This window comes from Coloeus monedula, assembly GCF_965178545.1.
Source record: "Coloeus monedula genome assembly, chromosome: 12".
NCBI classification, from domain to species: Eukaryota; Metazoa; Chordata; class Aves; order Passeriformes; family Corvidae; genus Coloeus; species Coloeus monedula.
This window is the reverse complement of record NC_138792.1, coordinates 3,613,808-3,633,373: the sequence shown is the minus strand read 5'-3', so window position 1 is coordinate 3,633,373 and position 19,566 is coordinate 3,613,808. Positions and strand designations below refer to the sequence as shown.

Sequence of the window (19,566 nt, the reverse complement as noted above, 5' to 3'; positions counted from 1 at the left end):
TTCTCCCATCTCAGAGACCAGAAGGGAAGAAATCCACTATTTTTGCTTCCCTTTCCCTCCCTGAGAGAGGTTCCTCTGGAAATGTGAGAGATGATTCAGGCTTTACCCTGTCTCTGGGAGCTCTGCCTGCTCCCTCCGCAGGTTAGGCAAAGGCAACAGAAATCTCTCCTGTGGCAGCTTGGGTGCAGAAATCTGGACTCCTCTCCATCCATCCAGCCCCTTGGAGCTGGTCCTGAAGCCTTATCCTGCTCCCACCCCCAGGCTCTGCCTTCGGCCAGCTCCTTAGCACGAAGATGTGGAGGTTGGAGAAGAGTTCATTAGGTGGGTGAGGGGAAATCGGGGTTAATGAAGAGCTCAGCTCCCCATTTGAGGTTAAGGATAGATCCTCTCCTGCATTTTTGCCTCCTAGGGTTGGGACGACGGATTTAAGAGGAAACAAAGAAAGTTGAATACTATGAAATTTCTCAGTAATCTTAAAAGCCATGGAAGAAACTGGAGCTCACTCAAACAGGACAAAGCGGCAAAGCCAGAGCTGCTTTTCCATCCTTAATGTTCCAAGAACAAAGGCAAGCACCATCCTGGCTGGAATTGCTGCCTGTGCTACACCTCCTATGAGTCTGACTTGTTTATCAGCAGAAACAGAGGTCAAGGAGCAACCACTGTCTCTGACAGATCCCTGAGACAGCTGGTGTGCCCTGAACCCCCAGCTCACCCTGGCAGCACCTCTTCATCCTCCTGCTTGTCCTCTCCCAGCCACCGCTCTTGAGCCTGTCCCTGGGCTTTGCCTGTTCTTTGCCACCTCTTGCAGGTTTGTCATGCTGGTTTATTAATGCAACTCGTGCCAGCCTGATGCTCTTGAAGGGAGACACCTCTGTTAAGTGCAGGTCACTGATATCTGAACCCACTGCACCAAAAGAACCTTTTTAAAGGTGTTCCACCGCTCCCTTGTCCCCCAGTTCACCCGGCCAAATGCACGAGGCATTTGGGATAGAATAAAGGGGCAGAAAAACCAAACCTTGCAGTCAAGGCAGCCCAGCTTTGTACTCTCCCAGGGTGGAAAAATGGCTGGTTAAGATGAGTGGTACCCCGTGTGCTGGTTTAGAAGAGCTTCCTTTTCCTCTCCCATCTGAGTGCAGCGCACACTGTTATTTATCAAAGGATGCCTATGAAAGCACAGATGCTTTTGGAAACCTTAGTGTGAGTGACCTTAGAAGGATTGTGCCAAGGCTTGTGGAGTCAGTTTTAGGCAAAGAGACACAAGGGGGAAATATTCCATATCCTTGCCTTGCTCTTGGTTCAGTCGTGACCTCCAGGAGTTTGCAAAGATCAGACTGTGTTAAAAGAATGGCAAAATTCACCACGGGTTTATAAATCCCTCCAGGCCCTTGGAAGTTTGTGCTTACTGCCAGGCAGAGGGTGACATTTGCCAGCATGTTTTTATGACTGACTTTGAGAATGTACAGAATAAGAACTCAGTTTTGGTTTTATTCCCATGTTTAGCAAAACAGCAATTTTGCCTCTCTTTCTACTCTTAGTCACCAGAATTCCCGTAGGAGTCTGACTTGCCCCGTGGGGCGAGCCTGAATAAGTCCTGCAGAACCTGAGCTTCCATCCCTTCTTATTGCTGCAAACTGTCGTGAGCTTTGGGAGTCTGCATCCCGAGGGGACGGGAGCATCTTGAGCTTCTCGGGAGATCTGGAACCCAAAAATTTGCAACCAGCAACTTAAATGTTTGTCTTTGGCTGTGAGAGTGTTTGTGTTAGTCCCTGCATAATGGCACTTCATCCATAGCTGGGGAACAGGGTGAGGTGCTCGCTGGCTGTGTCTCCCCTGGGATTAGAAAGGCTTTGGTGGGGGGATTTGTGCTGTTGCCCTCCTGTTCTCAGCCATGCTGAGTTTTAGTCAGCGTCCTTTCCAAGCCAAAGGTGGCAGGGAATATTCCTGGACACTTTGCATCAGTGTCCTCTGCAGTCAGTTTGTTTCCTGGCTTTGCTCTGTGTCCATAAACAGTCCCTTGGGCATTCCCCAGCTAGAGCCCAGCAGAGGCTGGTGCCCATCCCCAACAGGCGTTTTGCATGCAGCCAGACCCGTTTCTGTGGGGTGAGAATCAAAGTGTAGACCAAGGCTGTTCCATGCCAGTTGACACTGGCCTCAGAAACCAGTGCTAGGCATTTTTAATTTGCTGGGACAGACACAGTGGTGATGCTGAAGTTTATTTTGTGAGGGTGAGCTTTAAGGGGAAAGGCCCCCCACTCACTTTAGCAATGTCTCAAAGGTAACAGTCTTCTCCTCTCTCCCACTCAATCCTCCTTAGGAAGCCTGGACTTGCCCCTTTTGCAACCAGGCCGCATTTTGGGGAAGTAATCTTTTACCCCTCACTCTTGTGGCTGGTGAGCTCAGCTCTCCCAACACACTGGAGATGATGCAGAGGATGAATGGGTTGCCAAGGGCTTTCAGAGCCTGCAGGAGAGGGAGATCTGGCTGGGGCAGGAGCTGAATGGGCAGATATCCTGACAGTGGCCAGCACCAGGGTAAGGACGAGGTGGAAAGGAGACACTGGATCAGGGTTTCGTGGCAGGTTGGAGCTCTATGCTGCTCTATGCCTGTGCACTTATATAATCACTCTAAATAAGACAGAAGAAGCCATTAATAAGTAAACAGTGATGAGGAGGATCAGAGGGGGAATGAAATGGCTGGTGGTGTTGATGTCAGAGAACTGAAATATTTGTGGAGAACTGATGGTTTGCAGCAACCTGAGCGTTCCCTTTTGAGCTGCAGCTGTGGTGGGGCCGTGCTCTGCTGCTGCCAGGCTCGGTGCAGAGCAGGCAGCGGTGCAGGGGCAGCAGTCGAGGCTGCACCACCCTGCCCATGCCAGCATCTGCTTTGGCCATACAAGCTTCAAGTGGGCAAAGCTTTCCTCATTGTAACAGAGAGCCAGCACCAACCCTTGTGGGACTTAGAGCTCCATGGATGTTTTTCTAGAGGTGGTCTCTACCTCTCCTGGGGATGAGGGCACTCTCCAGGGTGAGGTGTCCATGTTGCTTTGGTTTCTGCTTGATCCACTCGATGCTGGCAGAGAAGGGCATCTCCATCAGCCAACAGCCTGCCCGAGCTGCTCAACATCTCATCCATGTCCTTTTTTATCTTTTTTCCTTTTTGCTCTGTGAGATGCATGGTGCTTTCTGCACAGCACAGGCTCCCCCCAGATGAACTGTGTTTGCCTGCCAGCTGTGCAGTGGAGTAGCAGGGCAGCGAGGCCCTGGCTACTTTGATCACACAACTGCCTACAGACTTCAGGAGAAACAATTAGGGGCAAGGGCATGAATGCCTTTTTTTTTGTGGGGAAGGAGCTGTAAAGGTTGTGAACGTGAGGGGCTGAGCCAGAGGCCTGTGAGGTGGGCAGGGACTGAGGGAGGAAAGGGGAGCTGGAGGATGGTGGTGGTGGTGGCCGGGCTCGGTGTGGAAGGCGCCGGACGCTTCATTGAGCGCACGGCGCGGGAGAGCCGCTCCCCTCCACGGGCAGTGTCTCTGTGAATCGCCGTCAAAGCAGATGAAATTTCACACCACACAAATTTCTGAATTTAAAAGGGGAGGGAGGTGGGTAGAGAAGCGGGAGAGGAGGAGGGGGAGGGAGAAGATGCAGGCTGGCCGGGCGCCAGCGCCTCATGCTAACGCCACGGGGAAGGTGGCATCCTTCCCTGGCGTTCCCTCTGGTCCCCGCGCTCCCTGCTCCCTTTCACTGTGCTTGCATCTTCTGGAGGCAGTGTGCTCTGTCTAGAGCTGTTTACAGGATGGTGGTTTGTTCCCTGTCTCCTCATCTCCCTGCTCACAGAGTGAGTATCCACTCCTCTGCTTTCTCTCTTTTAACCTCTCCTTCTCCTCCGTCTCTCCCTCCCCAGGCTGCTTTGCCTGATCCCCCTCCTCTCTTCCTTTACCCTGCTGGTCTGTCCTGTACTCTCTGCTCTCCTTTCTGTCATCTCCACTCCTGCCTTCCCTAGTTGTGCTCATGCCATCATCTCTCCTCATTTTTCCACCTCTTACTTTCCTTCCACCTTGATTTTCTCTTAAGCCTCTTGAGACAGGAGCTCCTGAGTGTCCATCCCCACCTCCATCTCCCCATCCAGTCCTCCCCATGCAGTCTGCCATGTGCCAAGCAAACCCATCTCTTCACACAAAGCCCAGAACGTATCAAGGTAACACATTTATACCCATAAGAATGATGCAAAGGTTGGTCCTGTGGCCTTCTGGACAACCATAGGTGGCATGTGCTGTGACCCCAAAAGGTCACTGGGGTGACTGAATTTTGTTTATGTTCCCCTTTGACTGAGAGAGGTGCATGAAGCCTCTCCTCCCCCCATGAGTCCCACCTGCACATAGCACACAGCCACCAAAGCAGCTGGAGAAATCTTTCCTTGGCCCTTCCAGGAGCAGGTGAATGTTGAGTCTTCAAGCAGGGTGTATCAAAGGGAAATTGGTGTCCAGGATATTTCTTAAGATCTGAAATCTAAACAATTACACACCCCCCTCCTCTCTGGGATACATCACTTGCTTTATCCCAAGTTGGGTTGGTTTATCAGGGTTTAGGAAGCCCAGAGGCAGGACCTGAGCTGGACCTGGTGCCCCAGACCAGCTGCCTCTTGAATCTTGTTGCACGTCAGGCCCCCACATCTGGGTGCTCCTGTGGTGCTGGTGTCCCTGGGCTGGCCAGGCACTGCAGATGAAACACTCTGGACGAGCAGGTGGCTACAGCCTGTGGCTGTAGGTGGCTACAGCTGTGGATGGCTCTGCCACCTCTGCTCAAAAACCACAACAAAACCTGACATGATTCCAATTTTACCTGCCCAAACATCATTACGTGGGCAGATCACCCGGAATTTGGGATCTGCATCTAACTGCGCTATCTCTGGAGGATGCTGAGCTACACAGTGTGGATATATACCTGCCCTTTAATTGGAGGGAAAGGGAAATTATCTGGCTTTTTGAGGACAAATGTCCTCTCAATCTTGTTTTTCTCCTTTCTGTCCTACCTGTCCCTTCCTTTTGAATCAACAGGGCTAAATTCTGCCCTGATGTAAATCTCTGCTGATACAAATCGGTGTGATCTTGCAAAAATCATTGGAGTGGCTGTGGATTTACGCCAGCTGCCAGCGTGAGCAGGGTTTGGTGCATGGAGTGTGGTAGCCATATCTCACTGTGTCACGCTCTGCATTTCCAACCAGCACTGCAGGTGATAAGCAAATCCTGGCGAGAGGGTCCCTCTCGGAGCAGAGCAGGCGGGAGCCTGGATGTCCTTTGCGCAGCCGACTCAGCCAGCCAGGCTGCGATTTTGGGATGGACCCTGTGCAAAGGTTTTAGCCCGCGGGGGCTCCGCAAATGGGGTGGAAAATTTCCATTTAATACGTTTTTTTGCATCTCACACTTTAGGGAAAACAGGAAAGCGCATTTGTAGCCGCGATTTCCCAGGGGTGCAGTATAATCCGGAGAGTGGATGCTGTGTGCGGCGCAGGGGGATGAGTCATCCCCGTGCACGACTCCTTGGTCCCAGCGCCCAGCCACGATGGACTCTGCGCCTCCCACCTTGGCCTTTCCTGCCAAGGTTGCAGCTCCCCTTTTTATTCGCCCCCACCACCACCACTGCAATGCCCAGTTACCCCAGTGCAGGAGGATTAGGGTGGGGCAGGTGTTGTGTCTCCAGCTTGCCCTGCCAAGCTGGGAGGCTGTAAAAGCAATCCGTGCAATGGCAAAGCCGTAGTGGTAATTTTTTAAGCGGTTCCTGTCCTGTTGTCCTTCTCTCCCCTCTGGGCTTTCTCCTCCACCCCAAGTGTGTTACAGATAAAAGGGTTAAGAGCTCGCCTGGGCCCCCTGCTCGGAGAGAGGGCAGTTGCAGTGTTGTATCTAGACCCAGTGAGGATATATATAAATTCCCTTCGTCTCTTCGGATCTATTTATAGCACGGCAGGCAGTGGCAAAGGCTCTCCTCAAGGCTTCATCTCCTACAAACAGACTTCACAGACAGCAGAGAGGATAAATTTAGCACACGAGATTTCTTAAAGAGCCAGCAGCTCTGCGGGGCTGCCAGCCTGCCCTGCCACAGCCCCTGCCCTGATACCCCCACTGGGGCAGCCCTCTTCCATGGGTGCTTATCCCCCCATCTTCTTCCCCCCTCTTCCCCATTTCCAATTTTATGTCCAGCTTCACCCATAATCTCCCCTTTTCTGGTCTCTTTTTCTACCATTGATGGTTTTTTACTTTTTTTTTTTCCTTCTCTTTCACTGCTTCTCCATCTCGTCCTCCCTGCTTTCTTGTTTTCCTTTTTTTTCCTTGCCTTTCTCTCTCCCAGGCCACAGGGCTCAGAAGAAAAAGCTTTCTAGTTAACAGTTCACTGGTTATGCCTACATAGTAAAAAAAAAAAAAAAAAAAAAAAAAAAAGTGTAGCTTGATTAATGCCTTCCAGATGGTTAATTGAAAAAATAGGGGGAGAATGCAGCAATCTCCCCCCCGCCCCTCCAGCACTCTGCACACATCCATCGCACGGGAAGAAGACTGCATTAAAGGGTGAGGGGAGCAATATATTTGAGAAATAGGGGCAGCGCTGTTGCCATGCTGAGGCGTTAACTCAATCCCTGCCTCATGCCCTCATCTATCCCACCCCAAAATCCCCCACCCCAGAGATGTAAAATGTTCTTTACAACGTGTAACATACGCAGACCCCGCTGGCAGCCTCAGCTGAACCTCAGCACGGGCTGCTCCGAGTCCTCCCCGTGCTCCAACACCCCCAAAGCAGCACCCACTCTCATCCTCTCCCCATGTTCACTTTTTGGGGGATGCACACGCACCCACACACACGCCCCACGTGTCTTCGATGACCACGCAATCATTTGCACACGAGTGACTCCGCTACCGGGGCCGGGGAGCGGGAGGGCTCTGCCAGAGGGGTCTGGGCTTTTGGGTTTGGCCAAAGTGGGCAAGATGGAGGGGCATGAGGATGGGGGGGCTGTAATTAGGGGGTTTGGAGCAACTCGTGAGGGGAGGGGGGTGATAACGTGGTCAGCAATAGGTCACTGCTGGGTGATTGGATCAATCCATCCTCAGCCTCACGGACACGTGCGGGCTGTCTCCCTGTTCCACGCTGCAGCCTCTCCTCTTCCCCCCCCCCCAAGCCGGAGCTGTGCCCGGGTTCTTTGTCTCTCTCAAGGGAGAGACAGAGGAGGAACGCAGCTCGCTCCCCACCCCGTTAATAGAGATGCTGCCTTGCTGACGTGAGTCACGGAGGGTTTGTGCCGTGCCAGTGGGGGTGAGCCGCATCAGCCCCCCGCCCTGCACACCTCCCACCCCGGATCTCCCTGGTTTCCAGGGAAACAGCGGCCCCAAATGCTGCCTGACTTTCACTTCTGCCTTTCATTTCTCCTTTTTTTTTTTTTTTTTTTTTTTTTTTTTTTTTTTGATAAGAGAAAAGCAGACACAACTGATTTTTTTTAAACTACTGTTTTTTTCTTTTGTCTCTCTTCCCCTTTCAGGATCACCACCACGGCCGCCTGCATGATGGACCTGCGGAGGTACCCCCTGGACCAGCAGAACTGCACGCTGGAGATCGAGAGCTGTGCGTATGCCTCGGGCACATCGCCTGCCCCGCGGTGCCACCTGATGCCACCCGCTCCGGTCACAGCTTCCCGCTCGTGGGATGCCTCCCAGGGCTGCTACAGCACCAGGCTCCATCACCCTGAGGGCACCTCACGGGGGAAATTCCCAGGAAAACAGAGCTCTAGCAGCAGGCCGGGCATTAAGATCAGTCTCAGGAGGGTGGTGGAAGGCTCCCTTAGCCTTAAGGAAGCCCTGGGAAGCTGTCCTCACTCGTGGCTGGCTCCACTCTGTGTGGGAGGTGGCACCCAAGCCCTCCCACCGTCCTTCCCTGCCTGGATGTTCCCTGGATTCCTATGGAAATCCTCTTCCAGCTGTGCTGGCAGAGGAGGTCCGGCTCTCCCTCATAAAAATGCACTGCAGTGTCCCTCTGGGGCTGGGCCAGAGCAGCAGAGCTCCCAGCAGAGCTGATGCAGCCTCGCTGGTGATTATCAGGGAATTGCTCTTTCCATCAGGGAGCACCCATGGCTGGGGAGCTGCTGTCCCCATCCCTCCTGGGTCCCGGGATGTGTGGGGTAACGGGATGGGAATGAGGTCCTGCTGGAGGCACGAATGGCAGATTGTCATTTTTCTGCCACTCCTCAGCAGTTTGAGAATAGTTTACAGTAGAACCAAGGAAACAGAAGGCAGGGAATTACCCACAGTTCCCTGTGTTGCGATTTTGCTCTTAATGGGTCATGTCAAGCCAATTTGTTCATCAGAGCCACATTTCCTCATAATATTCCAAAGACCCAGGCAGAGATGAAGAGATCCAATTGTTTCCTTCCTCAGAGCTTTTGTCTTTCACGCACTTGTACGGTCGAAATCTGCAGGGCTCCATTTTCTTTGCTTCCACACGACTCTGGAATATCAGTCCTTTATAGAACCAAATGGTCCTTTATAGAACCAAAGTATTTTAAAGCACAAAATCAAGCCAAACCTCAGAGAGAAAAAGCCCTTTTCTGAGGCAGGAGTGCTGGGTTTGGGAAACAGCAGAAGGCATATGGGGTCCCCTGCCCCACAGCAGCTCGGGGCTCTTATCTGTGTGAGATAAGCACTGCCTGTTGATCCCATCCCTCCACCCCAAAAATAACCCTCACCGCGTATACCCCTGCCTGTCTGTGTGCCAGGATCCAACAAAAACCTGATGAGGCAGGCTACAAACAGGCTGCTAATCTGACATTTTAAGACGTCACATCAATACTTTTCGATATTTCAGATGGAAATGAGTTGCCTTTGTGAAAGTTTGTTTACTTTTTAGAAGTAAAATGGAAATTTGGTTTTCTCTTTAAAGCTAGAAATCAAAGCAAAGCATTTATTTTTAGACCAAGCAACCTTTCCCTTTAGAAACACTTTTAAAAAATGGCTTCATGAAAAACATGCTCGATTTCATATTGCATAATGCCATGATAAAAAAATAAAAATACAAAAATTGGTACCCAACACCAGCAGGTCATAGAATAAATGGAATAGAACTAGTTAACTGTGAGATCTCCTAAAATTAGTTACCGTAATTTGACATTTTCATTGCTGATCAGGAAGTAAATTTGAAGTCACTGCTGTTAAATTTGTGGATGATGAAGATAGCAGCGTGCGGAGCTTTGCTCGCTACGCATTTGAATCCTTCCCAATCTGAATCCATCCGGAAGGGGTTTGAAAACAGCCAAATGCAGAGCTCTGTGCCTGTGTGTGGGATTGCAGGGCCATCCCGAGGGGCCTGGACCCACACGGGGAGGTGAGGAAGGGGTGGCAGCCCCGGGCACGGCAGCTGGAGGTTCTGCGGCTCTGACAGAATGGGCTGGAGAGAGCCCTGTTATATAAACCAGGGGAGCCGTGAGTCAGAGCTCGGAATTGATTGGCCTCTGAACATGTCACTGAGATGGGGAAAGGGGCTCTGTCTATGTTTGGGTTCCAAAATTTAGGGAGGATGCTGAGGAATTGGAAGAGGCTGAGGAAAGATGCTAAAAAGCAGTTCAAGGGCTGGGGCAGATGTGCAGTGAGAAACCTCAATAGCTCAGTCTGGTTTGTTTACTGCAAAGGAGGTGGAGAGGTGAATTGTTTACAGGCTGGGTGCACCTCTGCAGAGGGGGAGCACGGGGGGGAAAGGGCTCAGGAACCTCCTGGAGACATTGGGAACAGCCACGGGAGCCTGGGAGTCTGAGCCAGATGAATTCAAATGTGAAATCGTTCACAATGTTTCTGAGCCGTGAGGGCGTTGGAGCTGCTGGAACCAGCTACCAGCAGGAGTGGGGGGGACTTGGGTGTTTCTTACATCCAAGAACGTGGGGTTCCAGCCCCGGGGCTGAGTGATGCAAACACCAGGTCCTGTGCGCGAAGCTGGGGCGTGAGGAGGATGACCCAAGGGTCCTGAAACCCTCTGGGCTCGAAGGTGTGAGGGCTTTACCACTCTGGGAGCAGGAATATGCCAGCTGGGGGAGGAGGTGGAGCCCTGGCTTAGCTGATTTCCATCAGAAGCAGATGTGGCATGGCATTTGGAAGACTGGGTTTATATGTTAGCACCCATGAATAAACGCAGTAATGACTGAGAGTGCAGGATGTGGGCTCAGAGACTGCACAGTCATCAAATAATTCAGTTTGGGAGGAGACCTCGGGGTGTCTCTAGTCCAGCCTGCAGCTCAAAGCAGGGTCAGCTGTGAGATCAGACCAGACTGCTGAGCCCTTTGTCCACTCAGCAGCTTCAGGATGACGCTGGCCTCGAAGGTTCATCTCTGCTCTGGGCTAACCCTTAGCTCCCAAAGCAGGAGGAGAAGAATTTCTCCTCCGTGGTGCATTCAACAGCCCTTCATTGCCCTGATCCCACTGATGCCCTGGTGCTGGGTTTGGTGGCACTCTCCTGAGTAGCTGTGAGCCTTGCATGGAAAGCCAGCTGCCTGTGCTGCGAGGGTGGGTGCCTAAGCCAGGCTGCTGTGCTGCAGTGCAGGTGCTGAGCACGAGCTGTCTGTGGGCACAGGTGAGGCTCACGCTCTCAAGGCAGCCTTGCCCTGAGCTGTACCAAAGCCTGGCCATATCTTACTGCTCCTGTGAAGCTTTACTTAGACTCTGAGGCCACCCTTGTGCAGCAACAGCCAAAGGGCTTCAAAACACACAAGCACTGTTAATTTTCAAGGTGTGATGAATCCTTGCCACAAGGGAAGGGCAGGGCAGGGCTGTGAACGTCGCAGTGGTGGGTGAGGGGTTTCGTGGTTTCATCCCCTGGGCCTCATTCCCCACGAGTTCAGAGCACTTGGGGGTCTCATTTGCAGCCCATGCAGCCCTGTCTGTCTGGGGTTGAAGCAAGAAGCTTCACCCTTGGCTGAGTTAACAAGCCCATTACCCTGAAATGTGAGGGATGAATATTTGTTATGAGTCTGCTTCCTTTCCCCCTCTTCTCTCATTACTGCTCTTCTCAGGCAGTACTTGGTAAAAGCAGCCCCCAGCCTCAGAGACTCTGTTCACTTCTTGGATCTGAATTTTGACTGAGAGTACTTAGAAAAGGGAGGTGCTCTGGTTGTCAAAGTTCTATTCAACTGCTGCTGGAGATCTTTTCCTCTCTGGGAATTTTTAATACTCAGCTGCCCTGTTTACCCAGTCCCACCAGTCTGCACTGTGTGGTCTCCCCCTCCTGGTAAAAGGAGGCAGCTTTTGAAAAGCAAAATGCTGTGTTTGGTGCATTTGACAGAGGCTTCTGGTGCACAAGTCCCTGTCATGTCAGCCATGGAGATTATGTAGTGCAAGTCAAGGCTAGATGGGCCACACCTCACCTTTTTCTCCTGAATTCTAGCCAGAAGTGGGAGTTCTGGCCAATTTTTCCTCTTCTCCTGGGGACTGTACTGCCAAGCTCAGCTGAAGAAGGAAAGTACCTCAGCAGAGAGAGGCTAGGCTCGGTGTGGGCTTTCCTTTGGGTCCTTTTCCAGATCACCTTAGTGCAAATGGAGGTGTCACCTGGTCCAGCTTGTCAGCTCAGCTCTCCCTGTGTGCTCCTTCCTCCCTGCAGATGGTTACACGGTGGATGACATTGTCTTCTTCTGGCAAGGGAACGACTCAGCTGTCACGGGGATGGAGGTGCTGGAGCTGCCCCAGTTCACCATCATTGAGCAGAGGCTGGTCAGCAGGGAGGTGGTCTTCACCACTGGTGAGTCTGGTGAAGGGCTGCGTGCAATGGGCAAAGCTGCTGCTGATCCACTGGCTGCCCCTCTGATTCACATGCTGGGGCACTAACTTAGGATCTAGGCTTCAGCTTGGGGTTCCTCTAAGAAAAAGGTGAAAGGTGTCTTCTGCACCCACCAGCTTTGCTTTTTTTATTTATTTTTTTTTTTTTGTCTGCTTCTCTTCAGAGACTTTCAGGATCATTTTCTTTGCTGCAATTATTTCTGTTTCTTAGTCAAAATAATGACCGAGCTCAGAACCTCTTTAAAAGGTTCTCAGCCTTCATCTAATTTTTATGTGGTTCACATCTGGGTCTCAAAGCTAATGTAGGTGCAATAGTAAGGAGAAAATATATCCACTGAGAAGCAAGTGGGCTATGAAATGATGCCAACCCACCTGCACATGGCAATAAAAAGATTTGGAGAGAATACCTGGGACCACTCAGATGCTGCCAGCTGGAAAGTTGGAGGGGGTTGGATTTTGGTTGCTGTCTTCACTTTTATCTGAGGTGGAGGTCACTGCCAAAACAGCACAGCACACACCTGTCAAAAATAGACTGGTGAAATACTGTGTTCAAGCCATACAAGTGGCCCACAGTGGTGAGGGAACAATCCCTCCTTTATCCCAGTCTACATCCTTGATGGCTAAAAACTGTTCTTTTCTTGTTACTTACCTGCCAGCCAGGATTACACCCATGTTTCAGGCTCCTGTGCTGCCTAAGGGACAGAGGTGGGAAGGAGGAATGACTTGGACTTTGTCCCATAGCAATGAAAGAGGCACTGCTTTGTCCCTGTCAAAATTAGCCTGCTCCAGTGGAAGGACTGTAAAAGTACTTATTGTCCTCACTATCCTCATTAGGTTTGCTAAAAGATTAGGAGGAAGTTGCAATAACTTGAAAATAATAAAAAAGAGACCTTCAGATTAACTAACAGTACTCTATTTGCATATGAATTTGCCCAGTCTGACCATAACCCATTTTTAGAACAGCATGGGAAAAATATGATTCAGATCTTCATTGCTGTTTGGAGGCAGAGCTGGCACAGGAAACATTGGAAAATCATCTTATGGCACCCAGATATAGGGTTAAAGTCTCCTGTGTAAGCCTCCATCATATTGGCTGGCACCATAATAGCAATTCCAGCACTGAACAGCCATTCTCCCACGATGGCTGATATAATAATGTGACTTATGTAGAGTTTCCATTCTTCTTAATACTCTGGGACAACTGAGCAGACTCTGAAGAGACCCCTTTCAAAATCCGATGAGTCTGCAAAACCAGCTGCAGAAAACAGGAGATTTCTCATTATTCCTGCCTCTCCAGAACATTTTCCAAGTAAAAATTTCAGTTCCTGACCTAAGCTCTTAGCACAAATGCAGCCTTGCCCTCCTCTCAAACCCCATCCTCCTTTAATGTCTCACTGGCAGGTTCGTATCTGCGCCTATCCCTGAGTTTCCGGATTAAGAGGAACATTGGTTACTTCATCCTGCAGACCTACATGCCATCCATCCTCATCACCATCCTGTCCTGGGTCTCCTTCTGGATCAATTACGATGCTTCTGCTGCACGAGTGGCACTGGGTATGGAACTTCTTCATTGTATTTTGGAGGTGTTTTCTTGAGGGAGATAAGCTGTAATGAGGAAAATCCCTTTTCTTTATGAGGTAGCAATTAAGCAAGTCTGTCAAAGTTGTCATCCCAAATGGACATTACTTTGTTTCTGAGAACAAACTTTAAATTTTCAGTCAGAACAGTTACATTTTTTTGGTTGGTTGGTTGGTTATTAGTACTTCCCAGACTGGAGTCTGTTTTATTTGAATCAGTAAAAGTCCTACCAAAAATTTTCTGGGTGTGAGTTTAAACTCTCTAAACAAAAATGTAAATATTCTCAGGTACGTGAGACCCTGACATGCCATGAGTTCCTCCATTCTGGTTTGCACTGGTTTTCTTAAGAAGAGATATCTGGGCACCTCTTGGTCAACAGGTGTGCCAGGAGGGGTCAGTTGGATGATAAATTCTGAGGTTGAGTGGCCAAAGAGTTGTATGGGAATGGTTAAAAGCTGAAAGAAATAAAGCAAGGGGCATTGCACGTTTTCCTGATAGTTCAGGTGCCATACAGACACTCTGCAGCTTCATGGCCAAGGCAAATGTGGGACAGTAGTTAAAGCCCAAGTTCTTCTTTGGCTCATGCTCCCTTAAATAGGAATGTTTTCCTATAAGAGGGGGAAAAAATGAGGTCTTTTAAGCAACAGAAGGGAAGTGGGGGTGGATGGCAGATGAGGGTTTTGAAGGAGGAACACGAGAAAGGGGGGATGGCTGGCATATGAGAATGGGGCTGTGCAACATGAGGGAAATTTCCGAGGCAATAGGAGAGGTAAGGAGAGAGCAGGGTTGGATCTGTGAGTGAGACAAGGCTCAGAGAGGCAGTGCACCTGGGTCTGACAGCGAAGGTTGGGGGCTCCAAGTAGCTCTAGGAGAAAGAACTTGAGAAGACTCAGAGGAGGGGTGGGTTGAACAAAGATATAAAAGAGGTAATTTGGCTGTGCTTGCTTGAGGAGGCTGGAGCAGAGAGACAGGAAGGGAAGAAGAAGAACTTGGTAAATTAAAAGGTTAAGTTGCATTGACAGGAGCCATAATCAGAGAGAGGAGAATAAGAAACATTGCAAGCAAAAGGGTGGAGGTGACATGCACAGCTGTTGAATTTCTGCTGACATCTGGACTCAAAGGAGAAGACAGAAGAAAAACACTCTAGATCAGAACTGCAACAGCTCTCCCTAAACTATTCCTGACAGTTCTCTAACTTATCCTTAAAAAGCTCCAAAAAAATTAAACTCCACAGCCTCCTCTGGTCACTTTATATCCAGATTTACCTGCTCATACAGTCAAAAAGGTCCTCTTTGCCTCTGCCCTAAGTCTCTATTGCAATTTGTCCAGTTCTTAATGGAGACATGGAGAACATTCTATTCTCCCTTTCTTTGCCTCAGATTTCTGTATATTTAGACTACTGCCTAATTATAGACCATATTGTGTATACCTAAACATATCTCCCTTCTGTTTACCCAACTGAAGGCTAATAGTTCTTTCAGTCTTTTATCAGGAATGACACTAAAGACACAGCGAGGGTGAAGGGGAAGCAGGACAAGCAAAGGTTCGGGGTGCACAGAGAGCTTTGAGAGCCATCACTGTAGAGGTGGGGCTGAAACCACAGGAGAAAATTAAGGTCATGTAGATTATTAGAGCTGCCACCAGAGAGATGAGGAGGGAAAAGAAGAAAAGAAGATCAGCAAGGTAGTAAGAACAGCTAGAGAAGCAAAGGAAGAGTAGGTTGAAGAGGAAGAGTTACCACCCCCAAAAGAAGTATGAAGGTTCATTGCCATCTTTTTGGAGCTGGCAGAAGACTGTCAAAGAGGCAGGTCTGAGGCCACTCTGACAGTCCAGAGAAGGGAAGAGTCTGAGAAGAAGCTGAAGAAGAGATCTGAAGCTGTGAGAGTAATCATAGTGAATCAGGCTTCTGGAACTGAGTAGATGGGGACAAAAGTGTTCACAAAATGCTTATTTAAGATGCAAGAAATGTGAGGAGGCCTAAAAAGGAGAGTGTGAGAACCATGGGAGGAATGTGTACAAGTGATAATTGATGTAATGAATGGTAAAGCTGGTGAGAGGAAGGTGGGAACTGATGGGGTCAAGGACAGAAGCCTACGAGGCAGGCAAAAAAAAGAGAGTGCCATGAAGAGGAAATCTCTTTGCTCTTTCTCCACTTCATGGCGTTGGGAAGACATGGCAGGTTATAAACTCATGCCAGGATGCTGAGGCATTCAGTAGCACACAGTGAAGCCTGATGAGTTCATGAAGGAGAAAAAAGGGAGGTGAAGAGGGTAAAAAAGACAGAGCAAAACTGAATATTTCCTACCACAATGAGAGAAAGAGGGAAGATCAGGGGGACTTAAAGAAACAAAGTCCAGAGGATGCTGATCCCCATCATGCTGATGATACTTAGACATTTTCCCCCACTGTTTGCTGCTGGTTCATTTTCTGCACCAATATGTACTGGGCATGCAGGCTTAGAATAATGACAGTTTCCTTCCCAGTTGCACTGCTCCCATCCCTCCTGAGGCTGTCCAGCTGGAAGGGGGGATGTGGGAGCCGAGAATGGCATCTCAGAAAACCATCCCACGTTGGTAACAGAGCACCTGCCCTCTCCTGACAGGGGTCACCACGGTGCTTACCATGACAACCATCAACACCCACCTGCGGGAGACTCTCCCCAAGATCCCCTACGTCAAGGCTATTGATGTTTATCTCATGGGCTGCTTCGTCTTCGTGTTCCTGGCACTCCTGGAGTATGCTTTTGTCAACTACATATTCTTCGGGCGAGGGCCCCGGCAGCAGAAGAAGCAGAGTGAGCGCATCAGCAAGGCCAACAACGAGCGCCACCGCTACGAGGAGAAGAGGGTGAGAGAGCAGGTTTGTCCTCTCCTTTCGTTGTGGCAGGAGGATTCAGGCTCTCCACTGGGTGAGCTGAGGAGCAGCCTTTGTGCTCATCACGAGAGGTGAACCCCAGTTTCCCTTGTCTGGTGATTACTGGGAATTTTTCCTCCTTGTTCATTTTGTCATCATCCTCTAACCAGTCTCATCAGAAATCTCTTGTGTGGGGTAGGAGTACCCAAAAGTCCCTCAGTGGCCTTTGGTCCTCCTGCGTTGGCAGAATCACACTTCCCCCACTCAAATTTTGCTGCAGGCACAGGTGGCTGCTCCTTCTGCCCCAGCAGCAGTGGGCAACCCTCAAATGCAGCATGTTTAGAGCTCACAAATGACCCCATCATGGGTATTGTCACCAAACTCTGGGGAAGAAAAGAAACTCTCCAACACCATCTTTTAAGTATTAACGAGTCAGGCATTACTTTATTCTGGCCAGGATGTGCAGTGGAAATCATTTCAACCACATGTGATTCTTTACTGAAATATTCACATATTTATATATTAAAAAACCCAAATTTTCATTCATTGGTTCTGCATTACACAATTCTTAATATTTGATCTCCTATTTGTTATTGATCCCTTCACCTTCAATGCTATTTTTGGTCCTTGTTCTTTGGCTCTCTTCTCAATCTTTTCCCAGACTGGGTATCTCCAACCCTGCTGGGGGTTAATATCTGTCAACATCTGTTTATCTCCTCTGTATCTTCTGGCCACTCCCAATCTGTAGATGTTCAGCTCTCAGAGTTTAGGAATCTTCTTTTTGTTGATTGAGGCCTCACCCAGTGAAACTCAAACCCTCGGTGGACAGAATCTTTTAAAGGGAAACCTCCATTCCCCTCCTCCTTGGCAAAGGCGAACCAACCCGTGACTAAAGTCACTTTAAACATTCCAGAAGTTGTATAATTCCCAACAGCATTGTTACCCAGAAGTCCCTTCAGAACCACCCCCGATGGTGTGTGCATCCTGCCCAGAACACCCCACTACCTCTGTGTCTGTGTTCCCCGTTCCAGGTTGACCCTTACGGTAACATCCTCCTCAGCACTCTGGAGATGAACAACGAGCTGCTGGCCACGGACATGATGAGCAGCGTGGGCGACTCTCGAAACTCTGTCATGTCCTTCGAAGGCTCAGGAATCCAGTTCCGCAAGCCGCTGGCCTCTCGGGATGGCTTTGGCCACCACCCCACCCTGGACCGCCACGTCCCGCTGACCCACCACGCTGCCGCCCGCAACCGCGCCAACTGCCGCCTGCGCCGGCGGTCGTCCAAGCTGAAGCTCAAAATCCCAGACCTGACAGACGTCAGCACCATTGACAAGTGGTCACGGATCATTTTTCCAATCACTTTTGGATTCTTCAACCTTGTTTACTGGTTGTACTATGTAAATTGATGCCTGCGGCCTCTGAGAGAGATAATAGGGACAGACACTCAGACAATGACAACACAGGAGTGTTGTGGTCTTTTGGGTTTGGGTTTTACTCTTTACTATCATTGTCATTTATTCCTATGGTTCATTAGATTTATTCTAAGCTTACTCTTCTCTTTTCAGCACATGTAGAACCACGGAGTGTGGGGTGGGGTAAAGGGAGAGAAAGGTACGGGAGGGGGTTTGGTTTCAGGGAGGGATGTGTTCGTCCTGATTTTGGTTTCCTGCTGAAGGACTTAAACCATTGTAAAAAAAACAAAAAACCAAAAAAAAAAAAAAAACCGACAAAAAACAACAAAAACCAAAAAAAAAAAAGAAAGAAAAAAAAAGAAAAAAAGACGGAAAAAAAAGAAAAAACACACAAAAAAACCCCAAAACTGAGAAAAGTTAAAAAAAAAAAAAAAGAGGGGGGAGATTTAAAGAAATTGAGTCAACAACTGGTGGGGGCGATAGGTTACTTTGGCTGTGCTCACTAATGCTCTATCCTCACTTCCATTTCACTACTGAACTTCATCTTTCACTTTTCAGTCTTATTATATATTTTTTAATCTTTCTTCTGTCACTGCTCTTAACCCCTTCACGTTTATTCTTTCATGGATTCATGAGATGATGGGGTTTCATTCTCACACTATGAGATTTTTCTTTTCTTTTTCTCTCTCTCCCTCTCTCTTGCTTACAAGCCTAAAAGAATCTTTTAAACCAACAAATAAAAAGAATATTTATTTTGGAAGAGCTGGGAAGGGGGGGAGGACGAGGCAATTATTTGGGAGGGAAGGGGCAACGTGGGGTTATGGGAGGGGGGGAGGAGGGAACTTATCAAAACCAAGGCACATTTGCAAGATGCCTTTTTCCACCTTCAGGAGTTTGCAAGCTGTTTTTCCTGTGTGAATGTGCGTGTGTGGAGCATCTGTGTGTGTGTGTGGGCACGTGTGTCCATGGATGTGTGTGTGCAAGCATGTTTTCTGGGGAGGGGGGCCGGGGAGGGGGGTTTTGTAATATCTTTTGTAGAAAGAGAACACAGATGACATTTAACTGGCAGTGTGTTTCGGGGGGAGGGGGGGAATAGCAGGGGTTTGTTTGCTCATTGCAGCTTCACCAGGTTGGAGGTCGGGGTCCCAGCTCCAGAGGCAGAGCTGGGGAGGCAGAGTGTGCAAATTGGCACTTGCTGAGGGAAGAGAGGGATTTGGGGATCAGCAATAGGACAGTGCTGCTGTTCACTACTGGCATCTGATCTCGAGGAGACTAAGTTGATTCAGTCCTTAAAGGAGGGGTTGTTCCTAGTTATTCCCACCCTGCATCTTCCTTACGGAGTCTGGAGATAAAAGCAGTTGCAGGACTCTAGAAACTTAATCATTCCCCCCTCTCCTTGTTCCTTGTGCCAGACAATGGATCCACACTCCAGCCCTCTGAGTGACCACAGCCTACATCAAGGTGCAGGAAAGGCTGGATGTCATTTAACTTTGTTTCAGGATGAAAAAAATAGGGAAATGATAATGATCCCCTTTCCTAATGGTGGGCTGGCAGCCTCTGATCTGTACTGCTTCTACCAGGCCTTGCTTTATGTCTATTAAGACAAACAGAGGGTAGAGGAAAGCACCCTGTGCCTTTCCTTGCAGATGATGAAGCTGAGGATGAGGTAGAGTTCCATGGAGCATCATCCCTCTGGAAGATGATGGTCTCCAAAGGCTGGGCAGGGTGAAGGTTGCAATGAAAATGCTGAGCTTGGTGCTTGTGGAAGCCCCTGAGTCTCCAGCAGCTTCCATCCACAGGCATTCCTTAGGAAGGTACAGAAGGGGAACTTGGCCTTGGACAGCAAGGTCAGCCTTTTCCAAAGGAGCCAGTGATGTTCAGGAAAATCACTGAATTATTGGCCTCTTTGGCAATCACTGATGATTGATAATCT

General features: G+C 49.4%; 1 protein-coding gene across 2 annotated transcripts in view; it reads left to right on the top strand.

Annotated features, from left to right (window-relative positions):
- The window catches only part of LOC309577505 (gamma-aminobutyric acid receptor subunit beta-4), a gene marked incomplete at both ends in the record, with an annotated part of 70,238 nt that extends 52,611 nt beyond the window's left edge, over positions 1-17,627 (top strand). Inside the window, 5 exons of one of the 2 annotated variants that reach the window (XM_082289601.1) lie at positions 7,518-7,600; positions 11,612-11,749; positions 13,189-13,341; positions 15,968-16,212; positions 17,250-17,627. In XM_082289601.1, coding sequence (XP_082145727.1) covers positions 7,518-7,600; positions 11,612-11,749; positions 13,189-13,341; positions 15,968-16,212; positions 17,250-17,627 — 997 coding nt within the window. Of the gene's footprint in view, positions 1-7,517; positions 7,601-11,611; positions 11,750-13,188; positions 13,342-15,967; positions 16,225-17,249 lie in introns of both variants that reach the window. The other variant, XM_082289600.1, reaches the window with a different exon arrangement.
- Between the last annotated feature and the right edge of the window lie 1,939 nt (positions 17,628-19,566).